General features: G+C 43.9%; 1 protein-coding gene across 2 annotated transcripts in view; it reads left to right on the top strand.

The window, feature by feature from the left end:
• The first annotated feature begins 12,863 nt into the window (after positions 1-12,863).
• Positions 12,864-17,444, top strand: part of NCOA5 (nuclear receptor coactivator 5) — a 37,587-nt gene continuing 33,006 nt past the window's right edge. For both annotated transcript variants that reach the window (XM_069496484.1, XM_069496487.1), the window contains exon 1: positions 12,864-13,166. In XM_069496484.1, coding sequence (XP_069352585.1) covers positions 12,916-13,166 — 251 coding nt within the window. In that variant the 5' untranslated portion in view covers positions 12,864-12,915. The remainder of the gene's footprint in view (positions 13,167-17,444) is intronic.

The following is a 17,444-nucleotide window of genomic DNA, read 5'->3' as shown; positions in this document are numbered from 1 at the left end:
CTGTGTGAAGTGGAATTTGTGAATAGTTGCACAGCTCCACAGTATTTTTCAATTCTGTCTGTGTAACAGCCCATCACGTCAAAGAAGACCAAGAGAATGCTTGGCAGTTCCTACTGCCTTTGACCTTTGACTTTCTGCTAAGCCCACTGGTACTGGAAGGGGCCCGTGTGGCCTTGTCTGGCTTTGGGGGCCTTGGTAGCCTCAGCCAGTTTTGCCTCTGTGTCCTTGGCCTCGCTGCCTTTCTTGGGGGCCTTCTGCTTGGCTGTACATGGTTTGGGAGGCGCTTTCCTCCCCTCCCCAGGCGTCTTGGCTGGCTTTTCCACCTCACCCAAGCTGGAAGGGCCCTTTTTGCCTCACTTGGTTTCTTGGGGCCCTTCTCCTTGGCCTCCCCAGCTCTCCTAGGGGCCACTGAGGCAGCCGTCCTCCTGGGCTGGATTTTCCTCTTGTGCTCGGGAACTAATTTGAAGCTGCCGGTGGCCCCCTTGGCCTTGGAGTTGAGAGGTCTGGTGAGGAGGCCGCGACGCATGCTGGTGACCAGGGCCTGCTTCAGCAGGCACTTGAAGGGGATGACGTTCACTGTTGGGTACTTGTGAAGAATGTAGAACCCGATGGCCGCCAGCGACATGCCTGAACATTGCTCTCCCGCTCCACAGCGCCTCCAGCACCAGGTGCAGCATCCGGGCGCCGGCTCAGCACGAAGTTTCACCTGCGTGGCTTTTCAAACCCAGGAGACCGGGATGATCCTGCCACGGAAGTCGAAGTAGAGGTTTTGCCGGTGAGGCTCCCAGGAGCCATCACACAGGCAGCTGCAGCTGGCTAGCCCCAGGTGTCCTTCCAGCCGTTCTTAAAATCAGCATTAACCCTCTGCTCTGCAGCATGGAATGTGTGAGTTCTGGTCCGGGTTCTGCCTCTGACGGACTGGGGGTTTCCTTGAGCCTCAGTTTTCTCCCGAGGAAACCTGAGGAGCTTGAAGTAGACAGTGGTTGGAGTGATGTCTGGAATAGGCCAAGCGGCCAGACTGCACCGAGCCGAAAGGAAAGGAAGAGGCTGCTGACCACATTCTCATGGCTTCTGCTTCTGAGGGCACACTTGCAACTCATGTGAGTTCTACCTCTGGAATCTAACCTCTTTTCTATAACCTCTGCCACTGTCCTAATTCAGAGGCTCTTCATCTTTCGCCTGGACCATCCCAACAGCCTTATTCCTTCAATACGTACTTCTTGAGCACCTACTATATAGCACACAACTCTCTCTCCACACTATTGCAGTTCTCTTGGTAAACTCCAGATCTGATCTGATTGGGGCACTTTGCTGCTTAAAAACCTCTTTGGGCTCCCCTACGCCCTCAGGATGATCCAAACTTCTTATCCTGGCTGAGCACGCCCTTCCCTGCTCAGCCCCAACCTCTCTGCCCACACTCACTTCCTGCCATGCCCTCCCCTGCACACTGGCTTCAGCCGTGCTCACCCTCTCCCAGTTCCCCAAACACACCATCTTTTTTCTTTATGGTTTATCTCACCATGTCTTGCTGTTTCCTTCCTTCTGTTCTCCTTCCTGAAACCGGTTTAAATGTTGCCTCCTCCTTAAGCCTTCCCCAACTCGCCAAGCCAGAGGCAGGTACTCAACCCCATCCTGCCTCCTTCCCGCTGTTCCCATAGCATTTAGCATGCTAGACCGTAACCCCATCTGCCTGGCTCCATTTGCTTGTGAGCTCCTTGAGGACAGGACTGAATCTATCCCAGTCCTGGACACATGATAGGACACAGGTACACATGTGTTGAATGAATAAATGAGTGAGCGAGTGGGTTCAGTAACTTCCCATTCTAAGCACAGCCTCTGTCATAAAAAGGAGTTGGGGTCAGGAGTACAAAGCTGGTAGTCTCAGCACAGACCTCAAGCTGCATTGGCCCCTCGGACAGAAGGGACAGTGGTCAGCTATCAAAAGGCCAGAAACACTTGAAATCGGGATCCAGGGGACTTCATTAAAGCCACCCAAACATGCCCAGGATGTTGAAATACCTTTTAAATATGTTAAGAAGGTTAAAAGATCTTTTCCCTTTTTAACCCACTTGGCAAAAAAGACAAGCACAGTTTTAATTCCTTCGGGAAGGGGGGTGTTACTATAATAACTTCAGCCATTACTTAGTCTTTATTTGCTTGATTCCAAAATTGGGCCTTTCGCAAAACTGCCTGGGGAAGCAAGTACACAGAATTAAAACATTAATTATATTATATAAAACATATCATAGCAGCAATTAAAGCAGCTTAAATTAATGTGTGAAAGAATAAATAGGAGCCTCTGGCTTGCCCCATGGGGCGAAGACCAGATAAGATAAAGGGAAGATATTTTAGTACATACACATCCCGAGGAGACGTGCTGGCGGCACAGGCCCAGGGAAGCCACAGCATCTTGTTCTGTGGGGAAGAGTAGGCTGGAGGAAAGTGAGAAGATGATTTAAGGGGAGGGTGGCAACATTCAGAGTCCCATCAGAGAGGGAAACTCTGAAGGCTTCAGTGACAGGATCAAGGCAAAGGACATTCAAAAGAGTGAGGACCCAGAATTTTGGAATGACAGAGAAAATGGCCTTTGCAGGGGGGATAGGGTCAAGGCATGGGTGAGGAGCATGCCTTGAGGTCCAGTGTCCCCAGCACTGCCCAGCTGGCAACCAGAGGGTTCTATGTAATATAGAAACCCGATTGTGTTGCTCCTAGGTTTGAAGTGACTCCCCAGGGCTCTCAGTCCTTCAGCTCACAGGGCTGCAAGGCCATGGGCTTCCTGGCCTGCATCTATGCAAACCATCCTTCCTGCCTTCTATTTGATGTTCCAGCCCCACCCCCCAGGTGTCCTGTGCTGTCACCTCTGCCTGGAAAGCCCTCCTCCCCCTCTCTTTTCCTCCTCCTCCTCCTTCAAGGCTCTGCCTTCCTCTGGAAAGCCAGCTCCAGCAGACAGCCTGGGATGTGCCCACCTCCCTCTCCATGCGCTCTCAGAACCCCGGGGGCTGCTTACCTAAGCAAGACTCCCGACCAGCCCCATTGTATTTCAATTATTCTGTTTACTTGTCGAGCCAGTGTGTGTTGAGGCAACTGAACTCCATAGGGCATAATAATGAAGTTTTTTCCCCTTAATCTCTGCCTTCAGCCATGCTGTGTTGAATCTCCTTTTCCATCCCTTAATGACATATCAGGCAGATTGCATTACTTTTGGATCACTTTCTGTTGTTAAACCTCCATCCTTTAAGGCTTTATTCTCAAACTCAATTTAAATCTCATTTTATCTTCTCTCTTACTTATCCAAGGGTTAACTTGAACCAGGATCCTGGCTGCTAGAAGTAAAAGGACTTGGGGGCAGAGGGAGGGATGTCCTAGTTGGGAGATACCCCATAGTACCCTCCCCCTTGTTGAAATGGGGGGCGGAATGGGAAAGGGCAAATATCCCTGTCTGTTTCTGGCCACTGCTGCAGCCCTCTCTGTTGGTTGACACTCTTTCCCTGACTACTTGAAGTGGCAAATGTTCACATATGGTTTCTCATGGGGCACATGAGTAAGTTCCTTGGGGGCTTCTCCCCAGCACAGTTCTCTGGCAGGGGGCACCCAGCTCAGGCTTGACCTCTCCTACCTCGCCCCACCCCCTGGGTTCTGCCACTGATGAGACCCTCTTGCCCAGAAGTCAACCTGCTTGGGCAGGACACCAGAAATTGCTCCAGCCAGGCTAATCACTACAGTGTCCCTGTGACCCAGAGCTGCTCTACAGCGCACCCTCTTTCCCCACCTCTCCTCCCTGCTCAGACAGGCACAGTCCACTACCCCCCATCTGAGAACAGCATCCTACTCTTGCAGTCACCTCTCAATCTCCATGAGGGACTCTCTTTGGGCCTTCCTCACCCTTTAGTTAGGAGGGAAGGAAATTGCCTCCGACTATAAACACCATGCTCCTCAATAAAACCAAAGACCTCCCTGCTCCCCAAGATTGTTATATGGGCAAGGAAAAGGAAACTGGGGATTTGACTAGTGGATATGTGGCCAGTTCTTCCTCCTTTAGTAAACCCTGGAGGGACAGTATATGGTTCCCTAGAATACAGAGAACACAGGGCAGGTTGCCTTTGGCGGTGGGCCCACCATATTGCCTAAGTGAGATGTGCTAGGACTCCTAAGTGACAGGGAACTTCCACTCAATAACCCTTGGACGGGGCCATCCCTCACATCTAACTTGATTCCTGGAGGGGAGGAACAGTGTCTCCTTCATCTTTGTAACCCAGTGCCCACACAGAGCCCAGGCACAAGTGTTTATGGGGTAAATGCAGGATGGTAAAGCAATGAGACCAAAGAGACCATTGGGATCCACCTGCTCATTTCCACGCTCCCCTGGGCAGAAGCCCATGTCCATGAGATGCACAGGCTCTCTCTCTGGGGTTTCCAGGCCTAACTGTGGACAAAAATCTTTCCCTTTAACTCAGCACAGTTGGCTTGGGATTTTTAGCAAAGGGAACTAAGAAACTCAGAAAAGAACCCAACCGTAAATTTGGAAAACCCGAGAGCCAGCAAAACAGATGGGTGGGTTGACAAAGTGTAGAATTCCTTTATCGTGATCTAGTTAAAGCCACTTGCCAGATTCTGACTCCCAGACAAGGGGGACTCGGGTCTGGGTCTCGTCCTTTGCCGACTCTTGTGTCTGAAAGAAGAGTTGGTTTTGGTTGTAGGGGAGGTGATTCAGATTCCTTACCATGGCCCCAAGCTCTGGCTTCTCACCTGTCCCTCCACTGCCCGCTCACTTGTTACCTCCAGCCATCCAGCCATCTTGCTTGCCACCCCAGAGCTGTGTGCCGCACCCTCTGCCCGAAATGCCCCTCCTCTCACACTTCATCTCCTAACTCACCTCACCATTCAGGTTGCTGGGACAGGCAGCACCTCCTGAGAGAGGCCTTCCCTGACCACCTTATCTAAAGCGAGTTCTCCCTACTACCCAGCGCCTCCCTCCTGCTGTCCATGACCCTAGCACCTGTCCGAGTCAGGGTTGTCCTTGCAAACAAGAGAAGACAACTGGTGAACTTAAATGGAAGAGAACGCTATTGGGAGGGTGTCGGGCAACTCATAGATTCAACAGGAAGGGGAAGAGCTAAACTCAGACAAGAACCACAGGAGGCTGGGCACAGGCGAGACTCTGCCACAGAAGCGTTCTTACAGATCGTCTCTGTGCCAGCCAACCTCAAAGACAGCCCTCAATGATCCCGGCTTCCTGGTCTTCACACCCGTGTGCAGTCCCTTTCTCTTACCAGGGTTGGTCTGTGTGACCAACAGAAACCAGCAGAAGTGACCGCGTAGGTCACATTGGGGTCAGGTTATAAAAGCACTGAGGCTTCCATCTTATGTGTTTCTCTGTCTCTCCCCGCTTCCCCTGCCCCACATCAGGGCCTCTGGGGAAGCAGCTGTCTGCCATGTCATGAGGACACTCAGGCAGCCCAAGGAGAAGCCCACGTAGCAAGGATGTGATGCTTCCAGCCGCCAGCCACATAGGAAGTGGAAGTAAAAGTGGATCCTCCAGCACCAATCACTCACAGACTCACTCACATGACTTCAGCCCCAGCTGACACCTTGCTGACAGCCTTGTGTGAGAACCCTAACCAGAGCCACCCAGCCAGGCTGCTTCTAGATTCCCTAACCCACAGAAACTGTGAGATAATAGATATTTGTTGTTTCAAGCCACTAAGTTTTAGGGTAATCTCTTACACAGCAAGAGATAACTAACACAATCTCTAACTGACCCTGAATGTGAGCATCACTCCCTCAGGGCTCAGCGTCTTGGGAAGGGACGTCAGAGTGGCCATCTTTGGCTTACAGGTGGTGGGAAGAACTGTCTGCGCCTCCTTGGCTTCCTTGGCAGGGCCTCTGCCCCCTTTGCCTTCAAATAAGAAGGACATACAGTCGCCGAGCAGCCCAAGGAACGCCCAAGGAACGTGCTCGCCCTGCAGTGTTCTGATCACTTAGCGCAGCTTGTCATTCCCTACGCAGGATGGCGCTTTTCTCCTTTCCCCTTCCTCTTCCTAAGTTTGGGCATATACCAGCCCCCAAACTAAAGAAGGCAGATCCTTTCTTGGTCTGATAATGCAGGGGAAATATTCTCAAAAGTCTGATGACCGGCTGGGCGCGGTGGCTCATGTCTGTAATCCTAGCACTCTGGAAGGCCGAGGTGGGCTGATTGAGCTCAGGAGTTCAAGACCAGCCTGAGCAAGAGCGAGACCCCATCTCTACTAAAAAAAAATAGAAAGAAATTAGCTGGACAACTAAAAATATATAGAAAAAAGTTAGCGGGACATGGTGGCACATGCTTGTAGTCCCAGCTACTTGGGAGGCTGAGGCAGAAGGATTGCTTGAGCTCAGGAGTCTGAGGTTGCTGTGAGCTAGGCTGACGCCATGGCACTCACTCTAGCCTGGGCAACAGAGTGAGACAGTCTCAAAAAAAAAAAAAAAAGAAGTCTGATGACCTTAAAAATGCTAGAGCCTGAAGAAAGACCATGAGAAGGCAACTTAGTTTGCCATGAGAACTTAGTTTGCCAACTCAATTGCCATGAGAAGGCAACTTAGTGAATTCATGGGTTGGGGGGGAACACCTTTGAGAATCAGGATCAAGGGACACAATTCTACATCTTTTCACCGAGCTGAAGCCCAGTGAATCATCAAGGCTTTCCCATTCAAGATACACATATATATGAAACAGATACTTTGTTACAGACCTAGAAATAATCCATGGTCCCATCCCAAAATTAAATTAATGTTTTTCTTTGTACCTTTGTATATGTCACCTCTCATTCCTTGCCCATATGTACCTTCAGATTTTTCTTTCCCGGGCATATCATACTAATACATTTCCTATGTTACATTTTCCTAAACTATCATGTATATTATTGCTACTTTTGCAAACATCTATTTTTTTCTTTATCTATCTTGATACTCCCCTCCCCATAACAGCCTGGTGTAGGTATCCTTCTACATATTTAAGAATATATTTGTTTATTTCATAAGAAAAGGAGTCTTTAGCATTTTTGTGCAGTCATTTTTCTCACTTTACAATATGTCATAGAAAGAATTCCAGGTTAGTAGATACAGATCTGACACATTCTTTTTTTACATAAATAACTGTATAATATTCCATGGTGTGGACTTGTCACAGCTGATTCCACCATTCTCCTGTTGATGCACATTCGGGTTTTCGGTACTGCAAAGCATGCTGCAACCACACACATCCTTGTACACATATGCTCAGGCACGTCTGCTTTTATTTCTATAGAATAGATTTCTAGAAGGAATTTGTGGGTATGTATATTGTAAATGTTCACAGATATTTTAAAAAGACTTTCCAAAAATCTTGGGAAATTCACGTGTGAAGGGACATTTACTTTGTATTTTCTCCATTACTAAATGTTATTATTCATTTTAATATTTGACAAGTGGATGGGTGAAGAGAGAGATCTCATTGCTGCTTTTATTTACATTTCCCCAATTATTTAGTGAAATTGAGGATCCTATCAAATGTTTATCAATCATCTGGATTTCGTCTTCTATGAACTAATTGTAAATATCCTTTGCCCACTTTTCTATTGGATTGTCTTTTTCATAGCACGTTCATTCAATAATGTATCATTCACTACTGGTCACTGAGCACTTATTGCGTGTCACGTGTTGGGGTATAGTACTGAACTAGACAAAATCCTTTGTATAATATGGATGTTAACCCTTTTCTCTGTCATCCATGTTGAAAATCATCCTAGATGTCTGACTGTACCTCCAGGCTTCCCCACAGATCTGCTCTGGCAGACTGCAATCATTATGGTTTCAGGTTTTATGATGTAAAAATACCTAATACCAACCACCACTAGCCACTAATTTGTTAGAGCAGAAAGAGCACTTAGTCCAATCCCCTATGTAGCCCCTTGGTGGTAGCCCCCCCTCAGGCCCTCCATATTCACTGTTCCCACTGTTCCAATTTCCTACTTCAAGCACTTGTGACCTTCTGCCCAGGGGCCTTTTATGGCCACAAGATTATGCTTAGCCCTTGAGAGGGACAGGCCAGAAGGGCCAGTTAATTCCCCTGGGAGCAACCTTCTACCGATGACTGACAGGAGTTGGTGGATAAATCCCCCAGCTCCCTCGCCCCGCTCAGCTGGGAAAACTAGGAGGTGTGTGTTCTACGCTGTGTCCCCAGTCAAGATAGGCTGCAGTTGTCCCCCGTGTAACCTGCATGAGCCCAGTGTGTAAGGGCTTCCTTCCCTTTCTGTTTCACTTCCTCACTCCCCATCAGCGCTTCCTGGAGTCACTTTCCAAATAAACTACTTGCACTCAAATTCTCATCCCAGTTTCTGTTTCTGAGAGAATAAAGCCAAGACACCTTGATTTACAAATGAGGAACTGGCAGCAGGAAGTACTACAGTTTGGTGGGTAGAAGCACACTTTGACGTCATAGAAGTTTGGACCTGGGTCCAAAACCTGGGTCTGCTACTGACTGTGTGGCCTTGAGCATGTTCTTAACCTCTGGTTTCTCCTCTGTAAAATGGGCCTATGAGCTCACGTGGCTATTATAAGGACTAAATTAATTATGTAATCTCATCATAATATCTAATAAAAAGAGGATTAATCATTAATAATAGTACAAGTAGCTCACCAAAGGTCACATGGGAACCTAGGACTCTTATGTTTCCGTCTTCCTGTGCGCCAGGGATATTACAGTCATGGGGCTTTGTCCTGGGCTTTAAATACTCCTAGACACATAGGTGGATTGGGGTGTTTATCAGTGCTGTCCAACAGAACTTTCTGTAATCATGGAAACATTCTCCATCTACACCATTCAATACGGTAGCCACTAGCTACATGTGCCTGTTGGGACACGCGGGATGTGGCTAGTGCAACTGAGGAAGTATATTTTTCTATTATATTTTAACAAATATAAATAGCCACATATAGCTCACGGCTACCATATTAGGCAGCTCAGGTCTAGAGAAAGGGGGTTGGGCAATGGTGGAAAGAAGCTCTCTTAGTTCTTTTCTTCTCCCCCATTCTCTCTTACCCCCTGTCTCCTCTCCCAGCCGGAGCTATTCATCCCCCTCGTCGTAGCTCTCCGCCTTTCCCTCCTTTGTACATGCTGGGTTCCATGGAAGGAAGCAGCAGGGACTGTGACAACCATTGTATTTTCATACACCCAGCAAGGTGAAACAAACTCCTTTGTGATCCCTGCATTGAAAGACGGGACGAATACTTGCTATAAATAAAGCTGAATAAAGATCCTTTTCTAGATGGCTTCCATTGTTCCCTCTCCTCTTATAGTATTCACGCTGAGATAATTTCCAGCTTCTCACATCCTCCATAGTTACAAAACATACCATTACCTCATTTTCATTTCATTAGATTTACAGGTCACAAGACTACTTTGATCCTTACCAAGTTCATCATTAATGGTTTCAAAATAATGATTCTTTCTGTTTCAGTGTAAGCCCAACACAGAACTTCCTACTTGTGTATTCTTTTATCTCCTGCTTCCTACTTTTAACTCTCTAGTCTACACAATAGCAGCTAATGGAGTTTTCCAAATGCCAGGGTGTATTTCATACCCATGAAGTGGCTCCCCACACAGTTCTGTAACCCCACAGTAAAAACAGTAAAAGTAGTCATTTCTTTCCAACCATATAATCCTGATGGACGGCAAGGAAAGGTATCTCATAAACCATCAGTTCTCCCAGCCTACATGCCCATGGAACCTTTAATTAACTCTGCAGGGTACAGTGGAACACGTGGGTTTAGGAGGCTCACGGGCATCGGTTTGAATGCTATGTCACTTAATAGTGAGAAATAAAATAACTTAAGCTTTTTGAGTCTCAGTTTCCTCATCTGTAAAGTAGAGGTAAGAGGTACTCACTTTGCAGGGTAGTGGCAAGGAGTCAAAGGATTTATATGGGAAGCAGGATATTGAAGTCATTAAGAGCATGGACTCCACCACTAACACTGCTCTGTGACCTTGGGTAATTTACCTACTCCTCTGGGCCTCAATTTTCTCATCCATAAAATGGGGATAATTATAGTACCCACTTCTAGGGTGTTAGGAGGATTAAATGAGGATATATAACATCCTCAGTACAGTGCCTGACTCAAAGAAAGCCCTAAGGAAATCTTCTTACTCTCATTGTTACTATAATACTTTCTTTAAAGCAGGGTCCCTAAGTTTTCTTTGTGTTGTGGACTCCTCTGGCTGTCTGGGGAATCCCATGGACCCTTCTTAGAAAAATATTTGTCAATGCATAAAATATGATAAATAGAGTTACAAAGAAAACCAGTTATATTGAAATACAGTCATTAAAATATTAAGACAAATATGTGATATAGCACTATATGTGCTTCTTTATTCATGGATTAAGTAACAAGATCTAGTGGCAAGTCTAAAACCTCCATAATTTCAAAGCAATGATGCATGCAAACAATAATTCAAGACATCTGCAACAACTTCAATAAAATAGAAATATCTGTGGTTTCTATTGGTGACAATGTAGCAGGCCCTGCTAATACTACTGGAGTTTATTGCTTACATTCATAATCAAAAGAAATGCTTAATTTCAGCTAGAGATAAATGAAAATAAGGAAGTAAGTTTTTCCCATCCAAGTTCATGAACCCTAGGTTGAGGGTCCCTGGTTCATAATATATTTAGCACCCCTTTATCCTCAGCTGTGGATACAAAGTCACAGACTAGGAGTAATGGGAAAAACCTCCTCACATCCCATTATCTAGCCTCTGATCCGACAAGTGGTTAGAAAAGAGAAGTGCACCGTTCTACAAAAATGTGCAATAGCTGACAAACTACTACTGGCTAAGCTCACGCACACTTATAGAGCGTGTTATAAGTTATAGAGCAAACACAGTGAAATGTTCATTTGCGGAATATGAGTGAAGAACATTCAGGAATTCTTTGTAATATTTTTGCAACTTTTCTATAAATCTGAAATTATCTGAAAAAAATTTAAATCTTTTCAAAATCCTGAAGTCTAGAGCCAGGTGCTTCACTACATAGTAAATGAGAATTATACTTAATGTGCAGCCTGTCTGAGCTCTGCACACCCTCTGTATCTATAAAAAAAAAAAAAAAAAAAAGGCTGGAAGAGTTCTCATGAGAAAACTAGCAGAGCACAACGGCAAAAAGTTCCTAAACTGTGGGGTTCAGTGCACTGTGACATTGAGCCTGTCATATAAGCTCTCTGTGCCTCAATTGACTCATCTATAAAATTGGCATTATAGTGGCATTTACCAAGGAAACGATCTACATAACATCAGGAAAGGAATCCTTAAACAAGACACAGAATGCTCCAAACCATTAAGGGAAAGGTTGAAACATATGACTGCATTAAAATTTTAAACTTTCAAATGACAATACACCATAAACAAGGTAAAATGACAAACCCCCCCACAGAGAAAAGACCTAATGCTGACACAAGATTAGTATCCAAAATGTGTAAAGAATTCCTATGGATTTATAAGAAAAATACCAATAAACCCAATACAAAAATGCGTCAGAAATTGAACAGGCAACTCACAAAGGAAGAAACCTGGATATCCTGTAAGAGAAGATGTTCAACATCACTAAATTCAAGAACATTAAAACTAAAACAACAAGATATTTCACAGCCATAATCGTAGGCAAAAAATAAATAAAGTCTGAAAATATCAAAAGTTGGCAAGGATATTTAGAAATGGTACTTCTTATACATTGCTGGCAGGAATATATTTCTTTGATACTTCTTTGAAGACTAATCTTGCTAAAGTTCAAGATGTGATCGACTACAAAGTCAGCCATTCCACCCTTAAATGTGTATCTTCAAAAGCTCTGACATGGGTACCCAAGGAGATGTGTATCAGTATGTGCAATGCAGCACTATCTGTAAAACAAAAAAACCTAACTGTTCCTTAGTACAGATGTATGAACTGTGGCTGAGTCATACAATAAAATACTAGACAGCAAATAAAATAAATTAGAGCAGTAGTTCTCAAGCTTTAGGGTATATCAAAATCACCAGGAGGGCTTCAACGGTCCCCAACCTTTTTGGCACCAAGGGCCGGTTTCATGGAAGGCAATTTTTCCAAGGAGTGGGGATGGGGGGTGGGGTGTCATGAGTGGGAGTGTGTGCAGAGCTCAGGTGGTGATGTACAGCCTGTTTCCTAACAGGCCATGGACCAGTAATGGGCCATAGCCCAGGGTTTGGGGACCACAGGTGGATGGCTGGGTCCCACCTATAGAGTTGCTGATTCATTCAATGGATCTTGGGTGGAACCACAATGAAGCTTGGGTGGGACACCAACTTTTGTGTTTTATACAAGTCTCAGATGTTACTGATGCTGCTGGGGTCCAGGGACCACACTTTGAGAACCAGTTAACTAGTTATATGTTTCAACAAGTGAAATCTTGAAAACCTGGTAAAGCCAAAAAAAAAAAAAAAAGCAAGTTGTAAAAGGATACATGAAATATATCTAAACACATTAAACAATACTATATAATTATTGGATACATATTTCGTAATAAAAGTACAAAATATACATGAGAATGTATTGCAGGAGAACGACTACCTCTGGGGAGGAAGAGGAAGAAGATTGGAGGAGGGTCTTAGCTCTTTTTATGTCATTTCATTTCTGAAGCAAATTGGCAAAAGCATTTACAGGAGTGGTGTAATCATTTAATCACAGTGGTGAGCTCTCCGTCCTCTCTGCCAGATCTTGGAGTTTGGTCGCATCCAAAGTCCAAGTCAGTTATTGGGGGATGATCTGGGCCCAAACTCAGATCTACAACTGAGTAGTAGCTGTTATCACCGTTGTTTGGCGAGAATGGCAAAATGCTGATGGTTGTGCCAGAGGTTGTTCCGAGTCTTACTCATGATTGGAACAGTCTCAAGATGAGGAGTCCTAATTTTTGTTTACGGATGGCCATTTTTCCAGACCCTTGTGATGCTCCTGATGGGGACAGTGTCTTTCCAGCTTGGGATCCACAGAGCATGAGCCAGGAGGCTGCACAGTTCTGCGTGGGCCTCCAGGAGCTCCGTCTAAGGCTGGCACCTGGCAGGACTCAGGACCGGATGGCGTGGCTCACGGAAGGACTGCTGGCCTGGAGATCAGGAGGTCCCCACTTCTGCTTGTGCCATGAAAGGTGGGGATGAGGAGAGGGTGCAGGGGGCAAGTGTGCTTAATTCTGCAATGGTTTAAGTTATTGCAAGCTCCAGCTTTAAAGTGAAATGCCAATGATTTTATAATAAATAATTTGCATTAGAAAATCACAGTGGTGAGTAGAAAGATATGTATTATAGTATCTTACATACTCTAATGCATGTTTGAAATGTTAAAGATTTTTAAAGTTTAAATTATTGATATATAGTATTATTACATACGGTTGTTGTGAGGAGTAAATGAGATAATGTGAAACTTCTCGGTTAAGATGGCAAGATGAAGTCAGGTCACAGACTCTCTCCCTGTATATGTAACCAAAAAATAATAATAATTAAACCAAATTAAAAGATACTCAAGGCCAGGTGCCATGGCTCATACAGCATTCATTCCAAAATCCTAGCACTTTGGAAGGCTGAGGCGAGAGAAGCACTTGAGGCCAGGAGTTTGAGATCAGCCTGGGCAACAGTGGGCAACAAAAATATATAAAAATTAGCTGGGTGTGGTGGCACAGGCTTGTAGTCCCAGCTACTCAGGAGGCTGAGGCAGAAGGATTGCTTGAGCCCAGGCATTGGAGGTTGCAGTGAGTTACTATTGCACCACTGCACTCTAGCCCAGGCAACAGAGCGAGACCCTGTCTAATTAAAAAAAAAGGGGGGGGGGGGACTCAAAACTTTAAGAGAATCAACCAATTCAATCAAACAATGAAAGGGGTACAATTTTGTGGCATGAGCATCGAAAAGGGATAGCCAAGTGTCTTAGTCAATTGGCTGCTGTAACAGAATACCATAGACTGAGTGGCTTAAAAGACAAACCATTATATCTCACAATTCTAGAAGCTGGGAAGTCCAAGATCAAGGTGCCAGCAGATTTGGTGTCTGGTAAGGGCCCTCTTCCTGGTTTGCAGATGGCTACCTTTTTGCAGTGTCTTCACATGGCAGGAAGAAGAGGCAGGGGAACAGAGAAATGCAGAGGCAGAGAGGAGGGAGAGAGATAGCTGGAGAGAGAGAAAGAGAGAGTGAGCACACACAGGAGTGCTGTGATCTCTTCTTATAAAGGCACTAACCCTGTTGTGGGGGTTATACCCTCAAGACCTGATCTAAACCTAATTACCTCCCAAAGGCCCCACCTCCAAATATCATAACACTGGGCACAAGAGCTTCAACATAAGAATTTGGAATGGCGGGAAGGGGGAACACAAACATTCAGTCCATAGAACCAAGGTAAGAAATAGAAGATTCTGGACTGAGTCAAGTGTGGTTTTTAACTCACCCCACAAAGGGACACTGGGAAAGCAAGTGAACCCACAGAGTCCTAATATTTCTCACCTGTCTCCTAGAGAGAGCGAACAACCTGGGGAAAAGTAAAAGAAAAATCCCTGGGAGTAGAAGTCCCTATCTGCCTCCAGCAGCTCTCAGCTGAGGTGGGAAAAACCACCCAGTTTCCATTTTCTGGGGCACCGTGATGAATTATGGTAAAGATCCGAAGGCCAAGTATATCTGCTCAAAGGCACTAGACACGCCCCTGGCTAAGTGGGGTGAATATGGAAACGGCTATTTATCAAGATCTCAGAAGAGGAGCTGTGCCCAGGTCCCCATCAAAGGTTGTACATAACCCCAGGACAGCTCTCTCCTCTCAGGCCATTTTACAGTGGACGGAACAATGAAGAAATGTCCAGAGATTTGAAGAGAAAGGTGCACTCCAAAATTTTACCACGCCAGGTTGGCATTCAATTACAAATACAACAGGCAGACATTAACAAGCACTGAAGATCTCATGGAATATAACTCACGTGAGCCTCCCTTAAGAAAAACTGAACAGTGAAAATTAGCTTCTAAGATAAATAATTCAGGATCTAAGACACTCATGTAAAAGGGTGGGTGAACATCAAATACATATTAAATAGAGAATTTAGCAGCTGTGGGAATTACTGCTTCAGAAAATAAAATAAATATTGTAAGCCTTGAAAGCAAAATAATAATTAACTAACAAAAAAATCAGAAGGTAGGAGGAAGTCTAATAAAAATTCTAATTTCCATAACTTTCAGAACAAGGAGTCAATCAATAGTCTAACATTGAAAAATTGATTTTTAAAAATTACCTCAATTGCTAAATGTTTTTCAAAGTCTTTGTCTTTACATGAATCTTTTAGAAAATAATATTGCTTATAATGAAGAAACAACTACTTAAACTTCAATGATTCCTTCAGTGTAGAGTTGCCAGATGAAACACAGGACAGGCAGTTAAATCTAAGTTTTAGAAAAACAATGAATAATTTTTTAGTATAAATATGTCCAAAATATTGCACTGGGCATACTTACACTAAAAAATACTTGATGCTTATCTGAAATTTTTATTTTATTTTACTTCTATTTATTAACTCTGACAACTCTAGTATTATTTAAGTGTCTTTATAAATATTAGCTACAGTGCATTGGATGTAAAGTGCTTTCATTTCATACAAATTGAACAATGATGGGACTTTGAACTGACTTGCATTCTGAATTCTAGTTCTGACTACACCTCTTAGTAAATGCACAGCTTTGGACAAGTCACTTAACCCTTAGGTTAAGGAGCCCATCAGGTTCCTCGCAATCTATAAAACGTTTGGGTTACTTTGTTTTTGAGCATCTACTTTCTTCCAGGAACTCTACATGCATGATCTCATGCAATCTTTACAATGACCCCATAAGGAAGGTGTTATTATTATATCTCTGTTGCCAAGACAGATATCTGTGTCTTGATTGAAGCTCTGGGAAAGCACAGACCGTATCTTTCTTGTTTACTACCATGTCCTTTTAAACTGGCACAGTAAACTTTAGTAGGTACTCAATAAATATTAAATACATGAAAGAAAAAAACCTCACATCACTATGAAAGAACAGAGCCAACATTTGAACCCAAATCACTTTTATATCATTCTTTTTTTCTAACGCTCAAATTTTAAAAATTTTTATTGATGCATACCTTACATATAGAAAACTGCACAATCTTAAAGACACAAATCTATAAATGTTTACCTGTGTATATATTCCATGTAACCACCATGGGATCAAGATAGAGAACATTTCCATCTCTCCAGGAAGTTCCTTCAAGCACCTTCCCAGTCTATGCCTCACTTTCCCAGAGGTAACCTCTATTCTGACTTCTACCATCATAGATTTGATTTGACCAAAGCTCTCACTCTTAAATACTAGGTTTCCCTCTCCTGGGTTGTATCAGATGACATACAAAATAGTCTTTAAAGTGTTTTTGCAAACCTTTAGGCTGTATCTTAGTGCTGTTGGCATTTAGAATAGGTCTTTATGCCAGCTTGTCATCACCAATTCAAAAGTGAAATTTTAAGAGGCTATATTATGCCCGGAATTTGTTGAAATGTAAGGATTTTACCCAAGATTGCTTTCTGATCCTACTTTCTGATTCTCCTTTTGTAATCTTGTTTTTAAAATATTCTCCTTTTTAAATCTTGTCTTTAAAAGAAACTCAACAAATTTCCTTTATCATAGACCCTCCGGCCCTCCCTCCCTTGGATATTCCCGAGCCCACCACTTAGATACTTTTTAATCATTTCTTGTATTATCCTAGAAGTGGCTGCCTTCACCAGATACAGCAGGCTGAAATAATAATAATAATAATACCAGATTAAAGTAAAACCAAATTAATATCTAAAAAAATTCCTCTGCTATGGAATATAGTATTGAATTTACTCTTCCTTTCTTCCTTACTTTTTTTCTTCACTCCAAAAATATTTATTGAGTACCAAATGCTGCTCCCTCCACAGAGCTGCTGTTTGACTACAATTGCTCATTGCCCTATCTTGGCTGTCCTACAAATCACGAGGTGAAGTCCTCATACATTCTAGGAAACACACAATCTTTCTATAGTACTGGCTGGACATTAAGTTATACCTTTCTCCCCCTGCATCAAGCGGTAACCCACTTTTCAAAAATTTGTAAGACCCAGTGAGTTCAAAGATCCATCTTACAGAAATCAGGTAGCTTTCATTGTAGCAGACACCTATATTATAGGGCCGTTGTGAGGATTAAATGAGATAATATTCATAAGAGATTCAGCACATGGCAGACACACAATAGATGTTACCTATTATGTAAGGCAAACATCTAAATGGAAAGACACCAAAGGTCTGAGCACTCGCCTCCATATAAGAATCTCTCCCTATAGAATTAACGTGCTCCTCTATCATAAAATACTCATCATACATTATGTTATTATAATTTGTGTATTGCTTGTATTCCCTAAAACA

Source organism: Eulemur rufifrons, chromosome 20 (assembly GCF_041146395.1).
Source record: "Eulemur rufifrons isolate Redbay chromosome 20, OSU_ERuf_1, whole genome shotgun sequence".
NCBI lineage: Eukaryota > Metazoa > Chordata > Mammalia > Primates > Lemuridae > Eulemur > Eulemur rufifrons.
The sequence above is the reverse complement of the archived record's forward strand: the minus strand, read 5'-3'. Positions and strand labels throughout refer to the sequence as shown.